Source organism: Mastomys coucha, unplaced genomic scaffold (assembly GCF_008632895.1).
Source record: "Mastomys coucha isolate ucsf_1 unplaced genomic scaffold, UCSF_Mcou_1 pScaffold14, whole genome shotgun sequence".
Lineage (NCBI taxonomy): Eukaryota > Metazoa > Chordata > Mammalia > Rodentia > Muridae > Mastomys > Mastomys coucha.
This window is the reverse complement of record NW_022196896.1, coordinates 32,944,943-32,964,310: the sequence shown is the minus strand read 5'-3', so window position 1 is coordinate 32,964,310 and position 19,368 is coordinate 32,944,943. Positions and strand designations below refer to the sequence as shown.

General features: G+C 37.6%; 1 protein-coding gene across 1 annotated transcript in view; it reads left to right on the top strand.

Moving 5' to 3' along the window:
• Positions 1-17,699, top strand: part of Xkr4 (XK related 4) — a 410,235-nt gene extending 392,536 nt beyond the window's left edge. The window contains exons 3-4 of the mRNA XM_031366737.1: positions 809-4,401; positions 10,093-17,699. Of these exons, the coding sequence (XP_031222597.1) occupies positions 809-1,755 (947 nt within the window). The 3' untranslated portion in view covers positions 1,756-4,401; positions 10,093-17,699. The remainder of the gene's footprint in view (positions 1-808; positions 4,402-10,092) is intronic.
• Positions 17,700-19,368: the final 1,669 nt, after the last annotated feature.

The window sequence follows — 19,368 nt, the reverse complement described above, 5'->3', positions numbered from 1 at the left end:
ATCATAAATTATGAAAAGTGACCAAAAGGGTGACTTCCACATGATTTTTAGTTTAAAAAAGCTAAGAGTGAAATGACAGTGAACAGATATTTCTTCATCTAAAGAGAAGACAGTAAGTAAGCAGGTGCAAAATTTGACCAGAGAACGCTGAGATGCCATTAAGGGGAATGGCACAGCAGGTGTTTCAAGAAATAAGAGCAAACTTGCTCGATGGACTCTGGTCTTTCTCACAAAGGAGTATGCCATATGTGGGAACAAAGCACATCATTCTTGCTTTGGAGGAAAGAAGACAAGCCAGCAGCTAGTCTATCTGGTATCTTTCATCACTGTCCCCTGTCAAAAAACAGAAAGAATCTCCAAGCTGATAGGAAGCCTTGGAGATTGGTACTTTTAAACAAAAACACTGGTTTCAAATGCCAACCACAGTCATGCATGAAGAGAATATTTTATCAAGTTGAAGCAACAGCCAGTTCTCAACCTCAAGCATATGGTAGTTTCCCTGCTAAACAAACCAGAGCCCTTGGTCAGTTTACAAAACATACGAAAAGCTAGTCCCACCACATTTCCAAATCTCAAACCCTGTGCTGGCTTTCTGTTCCCATGAACTCGGGCTTTTCCATGTTGCTTCACAGAGGATGGTGGCTGGGATTTCCACGTGTTTGTTTAGCCCAGCAAATACTTGAAGAAATGAATAGCCTCTGTTGAAGTTTACCTACCCTTTTCCAAGCCACTATGGCCATGTGATTTGACCTCCCACGCCATCACTGTCTCTCACTTTTGACCAACATCTTCCTGTTTGCCTTTGTAGGTTTCACAGCAGCAGCCTCCCTTGTGTCCTTGGCTTGGGCCCTAGCCTCCTACCAGAAGGCTCTTCGGGACTCCCGAGATGACAAAAAGCCCATCAGCTACATGGCTGTCATCATCCAGTTCTGCTGGCATTTCTTCACCATCGCTGCCAGGGTCATCACATTTGCCCTCTTTGCCTCGGTTTTCCAGCTGTATTTTGGGATATTCATTGTCCTCCACTGGTGCATCATGACTTTCTGGATTGTCCACTGTGAGACGGAATTCTGTATCACCAAATGGGAAGAGATTGTATTTGACATGGTGGTGGGCATCATCTACATCTTCAGTTGGTTCAATGTCAAGGAAGGGAGGACACGCTGCAGGCTGTTCATTTACTATTTTGTAATCCTTCTGGAAAATACAGCCTTGAGTGCACTCTGGTACCTCTACAAAGCTCCCCAGATTGCGGATGCATTTGCCATCCCTGCATTGTGCGTGGTTTTCAGCAGCTTTTTAACAGGTGTTGTTTTTATGCTGATGTACTATGCCTTCTTCCATCCCAATGGGCCCAGATTTGGGCAGTCACCAAGTTGTGCTTGTGATGACCCTGCCACTGCCTTCTCTCTGCCTCCAGAAGTGGCCACAAGCACACTACGGTCCATCTCCAACAACCGCAGTGTTGCCAGTGACCGTGATCAGAAATTTGCAGAGCGGGATGGATGTGTACCTGTGTTTCAAGTGAGACCAACTGCACCACCCACCCCGTCATCTCGACCACCACGGATTGAAGAATCAGTCATTAAAATTGACCTGTTCAGGAATAGATATCCAGCATGGGAGAGACATGTGTTGGACCGAAGCCTGAGAAAGGCCATTTTAGCCTTTGAATGTTCCCCATCTCCTCCAAGGCTGCAGTACAAAGACGATGCTCTTATTCAGGAGAGGCTGGAATATGAAACCACTTTATAAATCACAAGGAGCCGCAATGTCCACATGAAGGGTTAACAGCAGGGCTGTGGCAATAATGACATCTTATCCAAGAGTAGGGCAATGAGCTATATGTTCTTAGTCCAAACATTGTCATGGTATGGTTTGATCTTCCATCAGCTGACTGCCTGCTGCTGGTATCTATTCAAGCCAGCAGTGCTGAGAGTCACTTACTCTGCCTAAAGGGGTAATGTCAGCTTAATGTGACTGTTGCTGCAAACTCCTCCAGCACAGGATTGGGGCACATTCACTGGAGTATAACATTAATGTGAAAAATGTTGCCTCTAATCATTAGGGTATTTTGATGGGGTTTACTAATTTTTGCATAAATATATTCACACACCACCACCACCACCACCACCACCACCACCACCACCACCGCCACCCCTGTATCAAACGAGTTAAGGTGAGGCTGGAGAGATTACTCAGTAGTTAAGAGCACTGAATGCTCTTGCAAAGGACCCAGGCTTGAGCCCCAACATCCATTTGCAACTCTAATTCCAGAAGATCTAATGTCCGCTTTTAGCCTCCTCAAGCACTCACTGCACACACATGGTGCATAGACATATATGCAGGCAAAATACCCATATACATAAAATAAAAATAAATCTCAAAGAAAAAAAGCTTAGGTGATTTCCTTGATGCAAAGCTTACAACAGACTCCAGGAAGAAAGCAGCATGCTTGGAACGATTCTGTAAACTGTTCTTTCTTTTGCAAACCTGTAGCATCAAAGACAAAGCCTATGAAGCAGACAGCAGGATTCAAGTGTTTACACTCGTGCTAGCATTGATGGGGTGACTCTGTTTCTACATATTTCAGGATTTGTTTTTTACTTTTAGGTTTTGCAGATGAGAACATTCTTTAGGACAGAAATCCTATGCAGCACATGTATGGCTTTTGATGAGACCAAGGAGCTCAATATCTGTAATGTAAATTAAATGCTAATCATGATTCAGTATTCAGTTCCAAACATACAATTTATATACAAAGAGCCGTTGGGGGGGCAGAGTAAGATTGAGATTCTCAGGTGTGTGCGTCTCATATTGGAATGCACCCACAGAGCCACGGAAGAGAAATAGGGGCTGTTTGTTTCCAGGTCTGTTTCCAGGTGCAGAACGAGCATGGGTCAGCAAGTATGACTCTGGAAACCACATGCCACACCTTTCTAGTGCCAAACTTTGTCCAATCACAGAACTGATATGGAATCCCCAAAACCTGAGTATAAGTGGTTTCCCAAAACAGACAAGAGAAGAATAACCAGGTTCTCTGCTGTATACAGACTTACCCTCTTCCTATCCAAGGTCAAAGTGATGTGTCTACTAGAGACTTTGGGATACCTTTTAGCAAGTAAGAGCATACAGATACAATGTGTATGCTATTAAAAAAAAAAAAAAAAACTGCCTGGACTGCTTGAGGGCTTACCACTCCATCAGCTAAGATTTGTATTTGAATCATCTGTAAAGTCGTGCTCTTACAAGCTTCTGAGTTTTAAATACCTCCATACAGCAAGTAAACATTCCCACTTTCTGTTCTTGGTGTCCTTGGTCATGGTGCTTTTTGTTGCATTAAAAGTGCCGGTCAAACTTTGATAGTATTTTTTTATAGTTGGTGCAGAGTGGAATAACTCATGGATTATTTCAATATTTTTGTAATAAAAATATAGGTGTACATATAGGCATCATTGCTTTTTTTATAGACTTGGAATTATTTAAAATACATTAAATGTCATATTCACTTGGGATGTCAGAATCCGGTCTACAAATCCATCAACCTGCTTCAGCAGATGGAAAACACTTGTCTCTGGCAAGATCACCTTATGTTTAGCAATTTGATGGTCCTGAGAATCTGAGCAGGGGTGCTATCAGAGTATCAAGTGAAGAGGGAAGTGGCCTACCTAGAAAGGGCTTGTGAAGACTGGCCAATGTCTCCCAGGAAATCAAAGATGTGATTTCTTTCATCCATCCATTAGAACAACCTGACCACAGTGGAAGATGTCTTAAACTTCCTTGCCTGGTTTTATACTATCCCAGCTGATATATTAAAGATTAGTCAAGTCATTAAAAAAAAGTTGGCAGAAAGTCAGTTTCATTTAAGTATTCACTTAACATAGTTAAGATCCAGAGCCACCACCTAAAATGGATATGACATCCAAAGACTGTGGTCCCCAAAGTAACATCTGCAGGAAGAAACAGAGGGCTCAACCTGGGACTTCTTTTGGTACAAAGCCCCAAATCAATTTTTTAACACAGACAATTTTTATCAGACATATTCACAATACTCAAAGATTTGACCCTTCAAGCAAGATTTCCACTACAATGCTCTAATCTTTTGTTCAAATGAAAAAATATTACCTTGCCACAGTAAATCTCTAAGAAGACACTTGGCAAGTGGTGAACACATCCCATCCCAGTGTTGAAGAGAATCACAATAATTTGGACAGATGCTTCGCTGGTATCCAGAGCCATGAGTTATTAACTTCATTAGTTCCAAGACAACTTTAACTGATGAACTCTGAAGACTCATCCACCCAGGTGGACCACAGCTTTGATTCTGTGAGTGAATATAACAGTTCCAATGTAATAGTGTCCAGCCAAGCAACCCAACAGGATCCTCCACTCTTCTATCATGTAAGTTTTAAGTTACTTCTCAACTTGGCCTCATATGTAACATGCTTAGTGTTAAAATAGCCATGGTACAAATAGAAGGTAATGTGCTTGTATTGTACTGGTAATATAAGTAGTCAAATAAATGTAAAAATCCTGAGTTTTCAGGTATTTCCCAAATAATGAAAATATTCTTGGACCTAACTTATGAGAAAATTATATTGTTTTAATGAATGATGAATCCTTGTTAAGGAAACACGTTATTGACCATGTGACAGTTGTGACTTTCAAATGTAAGAAAAGCAAACAACATTATAATCATATGCTATAATCATAGCATTGCTCCAGCAGGAGTTAATGCTGCTCTGCTGATTCAGAAAGCACTAGCTGTCATTAGGCTGCTGCAGAATGTAAACACAGACACTGGAGTTAGAAGGTAGGATACAATGAGGCACTGATAATGCACAAAGAAACAAATTTCATTCTTCCTGAAATCTTATTTTTATCTGACATGAAGCTCTGCACAAAATAGCTGAAAATAATCCAAAAGGGTGAGCAATGGCTAGGATAAGCAATGGTTACCACACAGATAGAAATTAGGGACTCTGTCTTGTGCTGAGACGTCCTGGATCTGAATCCACTCTGATTTACTTAACAGCAGGAACTTGCTATCTTATGGTACTTAATGATTCCACAAGATTGTCATGTTTTCTAGAGAGAAAAAAGTCTCTAATTAGCATTTATAGATTAATCCATACTTAAAGAATACACATACATACACATTAACTGTACAGAGACTTCATTTGTGTCTGTTTTTCTATGCCTATCAAAGTCTGAGTCCCAAGAAAATATGTCCTTTACATTCTCTACATACTTACAGTATCTTGCTTAACTGTGTCTTGACCTGTTCAAGAACAGCCTTTGCAGACACTCCATGAAAATTTGTTTGTGGAGAATACTATTAACTGAACAGATGAAATAAATTCCCTTACCAAAAGGTTAAGATTTTGTAATTCAAGTGTTAGCAACAGACAAATTACAAAGAAAACTAATCTGAGGATAAATGTAAAATAGTGAATCCCTAAACACACAGTTTACTATGTTTTATGTTTTTAATGAAGTGATATGTTTTGGCAAGATGGTTTGGCAGGCACATCAAGATGCTATGAAGCCTGATAGTATGAGTTCCATCCCCAGAACCCCACGTGGTAATATAGAAAATTGACTTTATCAAGTTGTCCCTTGTCCTCCATGTGCATGCTATGGTATATGGATGGCCCTACATATATACAATATATACATTAATTAAATTGAATGACAGATAGATAGATAGATAGATAGACAGACAGATATGATAGATGATAGATTGATAAATGATAGGAGATAGATAGATAGATAGATAGATAGATAGATAGATAGATAGATTAGATAGATAGATAATAAATAGATTAGATAGATGGATAGATAAATGATAGATAGTTGATAGGTATAGATGATAGATGAATAGACAGATGATAGGTAGATAATAGATGATAAATAGAAAGAAAGAAAGGAAGGCAGGAAGGAAGGAAGAAGATAGATAGATGATAGATAAAAAGATAGATAAACAGATCATAAACATAACAGATGAATGGGTAGATGATAGCTTTTTGGACTTTTGTGCCTATAAAACGGCTCAACAATAAAGCTAATCACTGCAAAAAGATGCAAACTTGACCTGTTTGATCCCTAAAAGTCATATAATATAAGGAGATATCAATTTCTAGAGATTTGTCCTTTGACCTCCACACACAGACCATGGCACAGGTGTCTTCTCACATACTCACAATAAACACACAGACACAGACAGACAGAAAGACCGGCTCTCTCTTACATGTATATACATAGACATTGTGTAAGTTGATAGTCATTTTCAAATGCACTAGATGCTACTGAATGGGAACAAATTCTGACATAATGTTTAGACAAGAATCCTGTGAATTTTTTCTAATGAACCACTTTCTAGACTAAATATATGCTCCCTTATATTCTCCACATCATTGCCATTAGCCATGACTGTTTCTATATAAAGCTTGGATGAGATGCCTGCACTTTTATATTTCCAAGGGAAACTCCTTAAAGCCTCTTTTAAAAATAGTTCCAACTGTCTTTCAGAAACAGCGTCTAGGAGGATGAGGGAGACAGAAGCTGACAGCACAACAGGACCGAGCTGGACCTTGTTATGATTTTAGTGATGGACACAAATCATCTCACATTCCTTTGATTAGTAATGCAGGGTTACTTTTGAAAATATTCAAAGCCATTAGTTCTGCCAGCTTTGACTCATGACACCCTCTGCTACCCAACATTTGATGCTTCTAAGTGACTAAGAATAGGTGATTTCAGTTTAGTCCCCCTTCCTGAGCCTCTTTCCATAACCCGTACCCAGATGAGAAATGACTTAAGCACTAGGTCACATCCTTTCTTCTTTCTCAGGCATCTATAGTAGCATCAGGTCTTGACAAAACTCTCTGTCAACAGGTCTTGTCCAGTTGCTGTCCTGAAAATGGGCCCATTGCTAGACTCTAGATATTTCCCTGTGACGGACAGCCTCAACAGGATCATTGCCCGTTAGGAAGTAAAACAGCAGCATGTGTGTGGAATTGGATAAAAACGTAATGAGTCATTTAATTTTACTAATTGCAGCAATTAGGCTAGCTCACAAGCAGCTACCACAGCAGAGAGCCAAATGGAGGAAGTGGCAAGCAGCCATGTGCCCACAGAAATAAGGGCCTGAGAAACTCTCCTGAGAGCAGATAAGGCACTAGATAACCTCACTGTCTACCTGAACTTTCCCTTAGATCCCATGAGGAAGCAACAATTTAGACTCTTATTATATTATAGGCAGTAATCCTGCCCAGAAATGCAAACTATAGCAACCAGGGTGGCCTAGGCTTTGCTCTGCAAGGAATCTGGATGTTCCGAACTTGCCTAATCAATTTTGTTTAAATGCTTCCTTCCACGTTATACTGATATGAAACAAACTCAAAAACAATCTAAGTTGAACATTGCTTTGCTTATTTTGTTTGCCTATAGATTTCCTTGTGACTTGATTTCTGTATCAATTAGAATATCATTATTAAGAATTTGTAATATGTTAGTTCTATACTAAAGATCTTAACCTCCAGGATCTCCCTTCAGATGATACAGCCCAGAGATGGTAATGGCTTGCCAAAGGCAGCACAGCTAAACTAGGGAAACATAATGACAAAAGTTAGGCACAACTTCTACCAACAGAAAGATTTCCAAGGACAGTGGTTATCCCACCAAAGCCTACTTTGACTCAGCAAGTCCAATGGAAAAACATAAGTGTGTTCCAATTTTTTCCAGGAACATTTCACGAAAGTCTAAAAGATCTCTGGGTGGTGAGAAATGGATACTGCTTCAAGTTTGACTCACTGTGAGTGGGTCAATGTTTTTATTTTTTGTTTTGTTCTTTGGTTTCTTTGTTTTTTCATTTAGATAGCAGGCCTCACTATATGACCCTGCTCTGCACTAACTTAAGTCTGAAATATAAAGTAACCTGAGGCTTCTTTCCTTGTGTTTTATCCATGTCTCCCACCAATATACAATTAAGCAGATTGAAAAATAATTAATCAAAGCTACTCATGAAAATGAGTGACTTTGAGATGACATTGTTTTATATAATTATTTCCATCTTATATATCACCAAATTAATATTTAAGATGATTGTTTTAAGCATTAGTGATAATCTAGAAATGTTATCTCAAGTTGAAGAGTTAGATTTAAAGAGTATAGCAAGTGTTTATCAAGTATAAATCGAATTCTAAGGCGTTTGGTATCAAATATGTGACAAAATGCTAACCTACCCATTGATGCCAGTGTATAGGAACAACCATTATATAGGAACTGGGTTTATTGCTTGAACAGATACTGAAAATGTAGCAGATATTAAATCAGTTTCCCAAGCCTGCTATTTGTTTTTAAAATCCTCTTGATATTAAGTTTCAATGACACATCCAAAGTGGCATCTTACCTCCTACTTCAACTTAAACAGATCTTGTAGAACTCATGAAGTCAGTAGTTTTAACAGGATAGTAAAGGAAATCTACATTATTGTATAGATAGAACAACTGAGATCAGCCAAGCTTTGTAGTCAGTGTCACATATTCAACCCTTACTGATTCCCTTGGTCATTTACTCAGCAGGTCTGACCCTGAGACTGTAGCCACTATTTCACCATGAGTGTACAAGAGTCAGTAACTCACTCACAGAGGGCTCTAAGCTGCTTAACTGGTTCCTAGGCTTCATTTCTAACCCATTTCTGCTCTAGAACACTGACATTTTTCTTATTTCAATATACTTAATTCTACATTAAAATGGTAAAGAAATACAAGCTTTTCTAAGACTGTCCTTTAACCCTACCACTAAGCACTTGGCATACAGAAACAGGAATGAGAAAACTACATAAATGTATATCAATGCAAATAAGGAAAGGAAGGGAATAGGTATGTTATATCCTGACCACAGAGGCTCAAGTCACCATCACTATATGCACCTGCAGGTTATCACTTTCTTAGACACGTAGAAACATATAGTTACATATGAGATGCTTGCAGAACAAAAATCTCATTTAATATCAAATTAATGAATTAAAATAATAAGCAAATATTAGCAGCATAGTACAACACAGAATTTTCTTTTGTGCTATTACTGAAGCCTGCCACCTACTCTGTTATTAGAGTTTCAGAAAATGTGAAGTTGTGTGTTTTTATTATATTTTCACTGACCAAATTAAACAGGTTTGCCCTTTTCTTTCTCTATGACTTAATTTGCATTAAAATGGAGTTAATCAAATTCTTACTTTAAGTGTTGCAAATAGGAACAAATGGAGATGTTGTGTTTAAGCTAATTTAATTTAATGATTGTAGTGGCATTTTGCCATGGAGTTATATCCAATCAACACTTAATTATTTTAAATTATTTCACTACCAGTAAGTTTTAAGAAAGTGTTGAAATATATTTTGAGTTTCCATCATTATAAGAAACTCCTATGGCCGGGCGATGGTGGCGCACGCCTTTAATCCCAGCACTTGGGAGGCAGAGGCAGGTGGATTTCTGAGTTCGAGGCCAGCCTGGTCTACAGAGTGAGTTCCAGCACAGCCAGGACTACACAGAGAAACCCTGTCTCAAAAAAAAAAAAAAAAAAAAAAAAAAAAAACTCCTTGTTTCTATAACAAACCAGCAAAGTGTCTTAATTCACCTCAATCCATTGTGATAGGAAGGCCAGCATCTGATTTGCGTGTGTTGGGAACCATAAACTTCACATACCAATTAAACATGTGATTTCTCTAAGGAGCCCCTATGATTTTTTTTTTTTACTCTTCTTAAAACAGTGAAATACCAGGTCACCACCTTACAACCAAAGGACAGTAGCCAGCTAGTAAAAGAAAAACTGTCATTTTAGAAACTGATTTCAAATCACTAAAACACTTAACTTCCCCTATGAACACATCAAATGTGTTGTGCATAAAAAGGGAAGGAGTGGGTGGGTCTCCAAAGTCAGTTTCAATGGCTTGGAGTGAAATATTTTCCTTGGTTTGAATTAGAAGCAAGGAGCTCTGTGAAGAGAGTGCCAGGACCTGCAGGCACACGCCACAAACTGTCACAAAGCTCCAGACACTGATGCCTTAATTTGATACTTCTCTTTTACAGAAACATTGGAAGTTATCAACTTTTACTGGAGATGAATTACAGTTAGTTAATCCAACAGACATTTAAATCTTGAAAATTCTTGACTTGTAATATTACAATCAAGCTACTGGAAGAGAACATGAATCAATTAATGGGAAAGGAGCAGTTGGTTCAGCACTGTGCCCTGATGTGTCCAGACCTGAAGAAACAGACCTCTGAGAAGCAGAGCTAAGGAAATTTTGCTACCTGGTCCCTCAACACAAATGTCATTAGTGTCCATGGTATCCATCTGCTTTCTTTATTTTTTCCAGTAAGAACTCCCTCTTAAAATATCAGCCAATGGATTCCTGGGAGTTTGTATAGTTCAGAGAAATGGGTATGGGTAAAGGTTACAACCCACTTGTTTGAAAATGAAAAAAGTCTCTGTCATCTGTGAATAACTGATTTGTCTTGAGTACCTTTGCCACTTTTAATTTGTTCCATTGTCACCATTATAATAACCAATGTGAAAGCTTTCATTTATTATAATTCAGCTTCAGAGGTTAAATCTGCACAGGTGTAGTTACAGAGATATTTGATGCCTGCCTTCTAATGTGATGACATTACCAGTCCCAAACTAATATCCATTTCTACAAGGAATCAACTAGCCTATAGCTTCTCAGATCACATAAAATCTTGGTTAAAGATGACCAAATGGCCTTAATGCCTACATTTTCATTTACAAGAAAACAGGACTGCTGAGAATTTCTAATCATGATTCTTTCCATTTCTATTTTTCAGAGTATTCAAGAGTCAGAGGTGCGTGTGGTCTTGTTGAATTTTCTATCCAATTTTGTGACATGGGTTTTAGAGGTTAGATTTAGATAAAAGGGTGAATATAATCAAATGTATCCATTACACACTCCAGGAAAAAAATGGAGCAGGAACCATTATTTTGTTCCCTATATAAGCATCTTGGTGGCTCTTTTAAAGATATTTCAAGGACTTCTGAGTGCCATTCCTGGTCATCAGCTCTCATATCCAGGCAAGTCATTCCTTAGAACTGTGTCTTGAATAATGGAAAGGCAGCCTCCTACCATGTGACTTACTGTCGCATGCCAGGCAACCAGAAATAGCATGTTTAAAGAAATGCTCATGTCCTGAACCCACAACCTCCTATGTAATGTATAAGTTGGTTAACTGTAGGGACATAGGGGTGCAACAGTCCTCTCTATCAAGGCTCAGAAATAAGTGTGTCCATAGGAGCACTGAGTATAGGACAGAAGATCTATACCAACATATAGGCCCAAGAAAACCTGTCCATCACTTGTCAGGAACACTTGCCTTTTTTACAAACTAGTCACATAAATTAACCTCTGCCATTCCATAATTATGGTAAATCACATATCTTCTTATGAAAGGACAAGGCCTGGCTAACATGGAAAGATGGAGATTACATAGAAAGCTTCATATGAAGACTGGCTCTTTCCAAGAAAACCTTCCCTCAGATAGTTCTTCTCAGTTCGTGGCCCCTGTAGTGCTCTGTACATCACTAGCTTCTGATGTCTGATGATGATGATGATGATGATAAGTCACTCTTGCTAATTAAACACAGACTATTTAATCATCTCTCTTTTACTTATAATAAGATTCAGGGTTACCATGGCCTTACTCTCCATCCCACTGTAAATAGGTCATAACATCACAACAGGCCCATGTTCAAACGTACTTCACCTAGCTGAACTCTTTCTTGCAAAACAGTTTGAATATCTTGATTCTACCCATCAGTCACCTTATTGTTACACATCTATTCCCAGATTCATAATTCCTGTGAGAGTAATTTTCAGAACAATGGAATAAACTAAAAGGACAGTTATGCAATTTCTCCAGCAAGACAAAAATCATTAGACGGTTGATCACCCCAAAGTTCTGACGTTTCCTCATGACTGAGTTTGTTTTCATTTGCCGGCTTCCAACATTTGCATTTTCCAGATGACTGCTGAACCACTTTCACCAAACCAAAGTAGACAGTACAGCATTATTAAAAAGTGAAGACTGTCCACATAAATGCAAATATCCCTATGAAAAAATCAAGAAGTTGGTCACTCAAGCAGCACATGTGGTTTTGGGAGAGCACACATCTGAGATTTCTGGAAGAGTCTAGATGTTTGAAACATATACTTTTCCATCCTCTTGTTTGAAGTGTAGATGAACAAACTGCTCAGGTGTTGCAGGTGGAACTTAATTTTCTTGTGCAGCCATCTTTTGTTGACAACATTCTGCTGCTGGGAGTCTTTTTGTTGTACAAAGAGAAATAAATCACGCAGAGCAACTGCGACCCACTTTTATTTACTTTCCAAAAATGTATGACTCTAAGAGGTTGGTTGGCTGTGCTTCAGATGTCCCATACATGAGTGACTGAGGACCTCCTCCAATGTGACAGTTCTTCAAGGCCTTCCACTGCCTTTTCTGGGCAAGGAAACTTCTTTTAGCCTTTTGCTATGTTTCATCCTTTTATCATTGATGTTTTGCTGTTCATAAATCTTAAACATTTACAAAGTATACTTGACATAATGTTTTAAAGGAAATACAAAATCTTTAACTTTTTATTGTTCAAAAACAATATTTTATTTGAAGTTTCCCCTGTAATATCTTAAAGCTAGCATTGATTGAATTGCTTGATCCAAATACTTTGTGGTGAACTTTATGTTTGCAGCTGGAGGAAAAAGACAACTTTGCCCAAATCAAACAAATTATCTAACTTTTGGAATTTGGTTTACAGATATTATTCAGATTAACAACTGCTTTCTGGTTACCATGAATATTGTAATGTTGGTTATTTTCCCAGTTAATCCCTAACACATTTCTCCATGAGGAAAAAAAAAGTCTACCATGAAAGAAATTCACCTTTCAAAAGGAGTCCTGAGGATATTCATTCTGCCCCAGAATTGTTTCTTCCTGGTAATCTTGGGAAGTTGATCTTGCTCCTTCCAGTCTGCTAGATGGCAAAGATGTTGATCTACTCAAATAAGAGTGCCTGGCTCATCTACACATCTGACATTTGGCAGAAACACACAAATTGTGTGACCTATTCCCCTGTAAGGGCGCTTTAGCTACAACTTGCTCTGAGGCACTTACTGTAGAGATCTTGGAAAGGCATTTGGCTATGCAAACATTTTGAGGGATTTCTAAACACAGTACAAATTCTCCCAAATCCCTAAGTAGTATTGTGATCATGTACAATTCTACATTCAGAGCTAAGAATAACATCATGAAGCAGATGATGAAATTCACTCTTGAGTCTCTCCTTTCCCTAGAAGTAGTTTCCCTGCACACCAGAGCCTCGCTACTAAGCCATGTTTGTCAACCCGCTATGCTAACTATTTTGGACTCTACCCAGAACACAAAGTGTGGCCACAAACCAGGTACCTATGATCCTTCAAAAGCAGCTCACATGTACACTGAAGGTTTTGGCTTTGTTTTACTTTTTTCTTGAGACATTAGATCATCAATCTCTGCACCTGTATATTATTGAGAGAATGTCTAGCTAATATTACAACAAAAAGGCTAACAGTTGATTGGCAATCATACCCAGCACAAAAAAGCTGTTTCTTCTATTGTCTCTGATTCTGAGGTGATTGATATGAAATGTATAGATTAATAGAAAAACAGAAATCTCTGTGTTGAGTATTATGACTGTTTTAAACATGTTTAAGATATTCTATGAAACAATATTCCCTTCAGTATGGAATATATTCCATTCAGGTATAGAAACAAGAGGGCATGTGGTCCAAAGATAGCAGCAAAGAAGCAATGAATCTGTACACACCTGGGTCCCCATCCCTATTCTATCTCTATACCTCAAAACTTACTTTGCCTCATTGCTCCCCTATATAAAAGAGTGAGGATACTTGTTTACCTACCTCACAAGGTGATATAAGGAATGTGAGAGCTGGTAAAGCACTTGGGTTAGAGACCACCAGGCCTCTCACTAAATCACAGGAACATGGAGAACTGTGTACATCACAGGAAGAGGAAGGGTGGGTGCCACTGTTGTTTGAAAAGCAGCAGCTATGCCAGTGAATACGAGAAAAGTGTTTCTCTTAAAGGTCTAAGCAGAAATTATAAGCTTTCTAATGAGAACAATTAATCTCTCATATAGACACTAAGGGTCTCCATAGAAGGATCATTTTCTTCTTAAACAAACTAAATTTTACTAAAGGTTTATAAATACATCTAGACAACCTGGCCCTTTTTAATCCCTGAGGACTTTATATGGCTGATCCCGTTTTTCAGAACCATGTAGAGTCCCAGGTTCGGCCCTGGTGAAGCCAACTGATGCTCTGAAAATCAACTCCTGGTCGTTTAGTAACAGCTATTATTAAGATGAGATTTGGAATGGTTTAACTCAGTTTACATTTAATTTCTAACACAACACCTTTGCAACAGAAGAACTTTGTTTCTGCTCAGAACTCTTGAATTGATTCATCTCTACATTTTAAATGTATTTTAAATATTTCAGTGAAGTGCTTGTTCAAGGGCTTCAGCAACATATTGAAATATGGCTACTTGCACAAATGGAATACACAGACGTGAGCTCCACAAAAGGTTTAAAAATGTGGAGAGATGGTAGGAAAGATAGCCTCAGCAAAGATCCTGTACAACTCTTTCAAAACAATTTTTATTCCCTTGCCTAAATGATGGGGCTAAGTAGAAATAACATGAGTTGGGCTTATAAACATTTGTAAGTTTTGAGTCATAGAGTCAATATTGTGAAATAAAAGTGGACCATTGGACTACACTAACAGTAAAGGTACTATGTTAATGATGTGGCTCCATTCAGTACTCTTATTTAATAACTATACTCACTTACAAAGTAAATTCCATAGTCTTAAAAATATGAAATAGTTTCCAAATTTTCCCTTGAGGAGTGAATTAGAAATCAAGTTGTTCTTGGATTACATACAGTATTGGCATCCAATATGATCTCTTCTGTTTCTCTAAAATTAAGTTGCCAATGGACTTAATCAAATATTTAAATTGTCAAATTGGCTATTTATTTCTAATTCATGACATTGGACTTTCTGAAGCATGACTGTAACATAGAAAAGTATGTGGCTGCCTAAAAATATCTACATTGCCAGAATAGAGTTACTGTTAGGATAGTCAGGTCATATGAGAACAGTAAGTAGGTAAAAGGTAATTTGGATATTCTTGACTTTCTACTCCCTTCCGAAACCAATATTTTTATATCCCAAAATACAAAAGTGTATCCTTTTTATCATAAAAATAAACATCGGTTTTGATTCATTTTTATACAGAAAACTGAAGTTGACTATTCGGTCTAGTTTCAGGTGGGTTTGGTAGGAGTAGCAGGAGGTAGTGGAGAGAACATTCTACAGAGAGATTCTATCACAAAGTGAAAGATAAAATCTAAATAGGTCAGAGGGAGCTGGACAGCTCCTTGATGTAATGGCTTAGCGTTCTCAACAGATGAGAAAAGTACAAGTCCTAACAACACGCCATCTACATATAACGACACAGAGCAACATAGCATTGCTGGGGGGAAAGAATTGAGTCTCTTTTCAGTGGTTTCTATTCCACATGGAACCCTCTAGAGCCCTCCATGAAAATAAAAGTGTATCAGAAAAACTTATCTTTTAGCGTATGTGATTATTCAGCAATGGGCCCATCACTCTGTAAGCATCATATATGTGATTATTTGTAAACACAACTGCCAAATTTTATGGCTAAAGCCAGCTGACATTCTTTTCAATAGGCAAACAAAAGACACAGACACACAGAGAAAAATCCTCTACTTCCTAAAAAAAATAATTCCCACTTTATTTATGTCAACTATATTACTGACAGACTACCTTCACAAAAGCTTTTTTATGAACCTGTTGGTCAACACTTCATTCAGGCCCCACTTAAAGCCATTCTCTGATCAATGGGGCACAGTAGAGAAGAACATAGCTAGCCTTAATTGGAATCTCGCTCATACTTTAAAAAAACAAAAAAAAAACAAAAACAAAACAAAACAAAAACAAAAAACAAAAACAAAAAACCTCTTGCGTTTCATCTCTGTAGCCAAATGGCTCAGTAGCCTCAAGAATAAATGCACAAGGATGGATGTGAAGATGACTTCCTGTTCTCAGAACAGAGAGGACCAACAGAGAACCAGAGATGACTATCTTCTTTGAAGCCAAACAGTACTCTGGATTTAAAGCTAAGAAAAATATGCTGTTAAAAATGGGAGAATAATATCCCCCCTTTGGTTCTTTACCACTGTCCCTCAATATTTTACAGTTAGGATTAGAATTTCTAGTAATGATAAATAATGCCATTTTGTATAATGGCTTCAATACATACACATTGTGAAAGAATTATCTACAGATGAGAAGACTGAAAAGCAGACTTTCTCTGTACTTGCATCCAAGCAAGCACTTGGGAAAGTACTAGTCATGCTGACACCGGCTGAACTAATGGCATCCAAGAAAACAAATGCTTTGCTGCATGTAAAGCCATCATACTTGGTGAACCTGCTTCCAATGGCAAGAGTTTGGGCTCCTGACATTGATTCTCCATTCTCTCATTATTTTAAGTTGTGTAAGTTTCACATTTAACTACCTCAGCTGCTGTTGTTTGATTTCAAAATACAAAACCGTACACTTCACAATTAACAAATTACTCCATTGCAAATTTCAAATGGTAGTTTGGTGCAAAACGACTTTCAAAAAATTTAAAACAACACAAGCAACCCAACTCCCACTAGACTTGCTTTATTTGAATTTTTTAAAGCATGGTTTGGGATTTAAAAAGAAAGTCACATCATCCTGACACAAAGAGACTGTATATATTTGCTTAATTTGCCTTAAATATTTTGTACCTTTCCCTTTTCTCTTTTGAATTTTTGTTTTTTAAGTTTATCTCTGAGCAAAAGAGAAGTAATAGGTGGTAGATGAAGACAAACATGAAAAGAACGGGCCACTAGGTTCTTAGCTCCCCAACGTCAACTGTACATAGTATTCTGACGCACAGTCAGCTACATTCTTGAGTTTCTCTCTCCATATCAGAAATAAGGTGTGTGCAGGCAACGTGAAGACATTTCCCCCAGACAGCACGGTGCCTGACCTCGGATGCAAACCTGCCAGTCCTGTCTCTTACTTTGTAAACATTGTACAAATGTATTTTGAATTTTATTTGAAACAAAAAATTAAATGAGTTATTAAATCCTTTCCTGTAAATATATATAGAGAGATATATAGATATACATATTCCAACCCCACATAACCAGACTTCCTTTAGCATTCAGATTGTAAGTGTGTCTTTCTTGGTTGGAAGCTGCTGCCCTGGGCAGTGACTCCAAGTGCTCTAGCTCAAAGCACAGTGCGTGGAATATTTGCTATACTGCAGTACCATAGTTATTTTGGTCAGTAAAGTAAGTTACAATTTGTGATGAAATGAAGTGGAAAGTAGTACTTCATAATGAATAATTTTCCTTGGTTATCTGATTTTTTTTCTTGTAAAACTTTAAAAGAAAAAACTTGAAATTTTATATATTTGGATTTTGTAGATTTTTTTTATTTTATTGCAACACAAGGTACCAAAATCATTAAATAAAGTACACTGTGGTCATTTTAACAGAAGTCTGTTCCTCATTATTTTTTCAACGTCTAGACATGTAAAGTGGAATTCAGGTGATAGGCATGGGCAATGAACACAGAATTATTTTCAATACAGTAAGATTCAAAATCATAAATAAGCAAAGCTGAGTTCTGACGAATTTGAAACACATTGAAGATTATATTACATCAATTTTTGTTTTTCTCTTTCTGTGTTGATATATCTTACTACCATGTTGTCCAAGTTGAAATTTGAGATTCTCTGGCTTTACTCAGCCTTCTGAGAGGGAATTCACTGAGTGTCAAGATATATTTCTCTATGTCCAGCTTCAGGAGTTTTTTTTGGGGGGGAGGGCTTCAAGACAGGGTTTCAGGGTTTCTCTGTGTAGCCCAGAGAGAGAGAACTCACTCTGTAGACTAGGCTTGCCTATCCAGCCAGCTTCATTTTTTTTAAGATGTTTATTTTATTTAGTGTACTTTTACAATCATTAAAGAATATCCTTAAACCAATATAAAAGAAAAAAAGTGACCACAAGAACTTCAAAAGAAAACTAAATTGCTTGACTTTAAATGAAAATGATTTCTTACAAATGTACTTTCTAAACTACGATGCATCTAATTGCTTTCTTTTTCTACATATTTAGTCCTACATTTCATGTAACTGTTGTGCATTAGTCTGTTTTTAATAAAAGTTGGGAATGGACATGGAAGAGCTTGAAAAATGCTCAATACCAGCAGCATTTGCTGTGAGAATCAGGATTCAGATACCAGCACCCACACAAGCAGCTCACAACATAATCTAACAACAGCATCTCTACATAGACAAAGAAATTAATTTAGTTATATGGTCATTTGAGGTGAGTATAGAAAAGATGAGATTTTAAGCAATAGTCACCACAAAGGACATCATACAGAAAAGAAAACACATAGATTAAATACACATTGTGGAAAATACAACTACTAAAATAATACAATGATAGTTTAAATGAAAACTATCTTCCAAATTTTATGCCAAATGCAAGAGAGGGTATGATCAATAATTTCTTTCTCCTTTAATTTTTTTTTTAAACGCAGATGTCCAGGAAACAAGTGATAACACCTTTTATTGGACAGATGTCCTAAGACAAGCACACAGATGCTCATTACAGGGAAACCTGGGAACAACTGTAAACAACAAGAAACTAACCACGTGGCTGTTCCTACGGTGAGAGAGAGGCAAAGCAACAGAAGGAAATATTTCCACAGTTGATGGGTTGTAATAAGTGGGAATGTTAACTGTTAAAATGCATTTTGAACATTAAGAGCTGGGTGTATTTTTCTTGGATGAACCATAAATAATAACACAGAACAAACAAAACACAGTACATTAAGAATATTATATATACCATTCAAATGGTGGCTTAAAGAGAAGAGTCCTGAAAAGAAGACAGCGATGGAAGCTGAGCACACAACTGTGTGAGACTTGTCTGACACAGACAACAGTGAGTAAGCATCTCACAACTGTGTTAATTGTGAGCAGAGGTCATTTGACGTGTTTGTTCATTTATTCTATCTATCTACCTACCTATCTATCTATCTATCTATCTATCTATCTATCTATCTATCTACCTTTCTATTTATGGTTTTTTTTGAGATAGAGTTTCTTTGTGTAACCTGGCTGTCCTGGAACTCACTCTGTAGAGCAGGTTGGCCT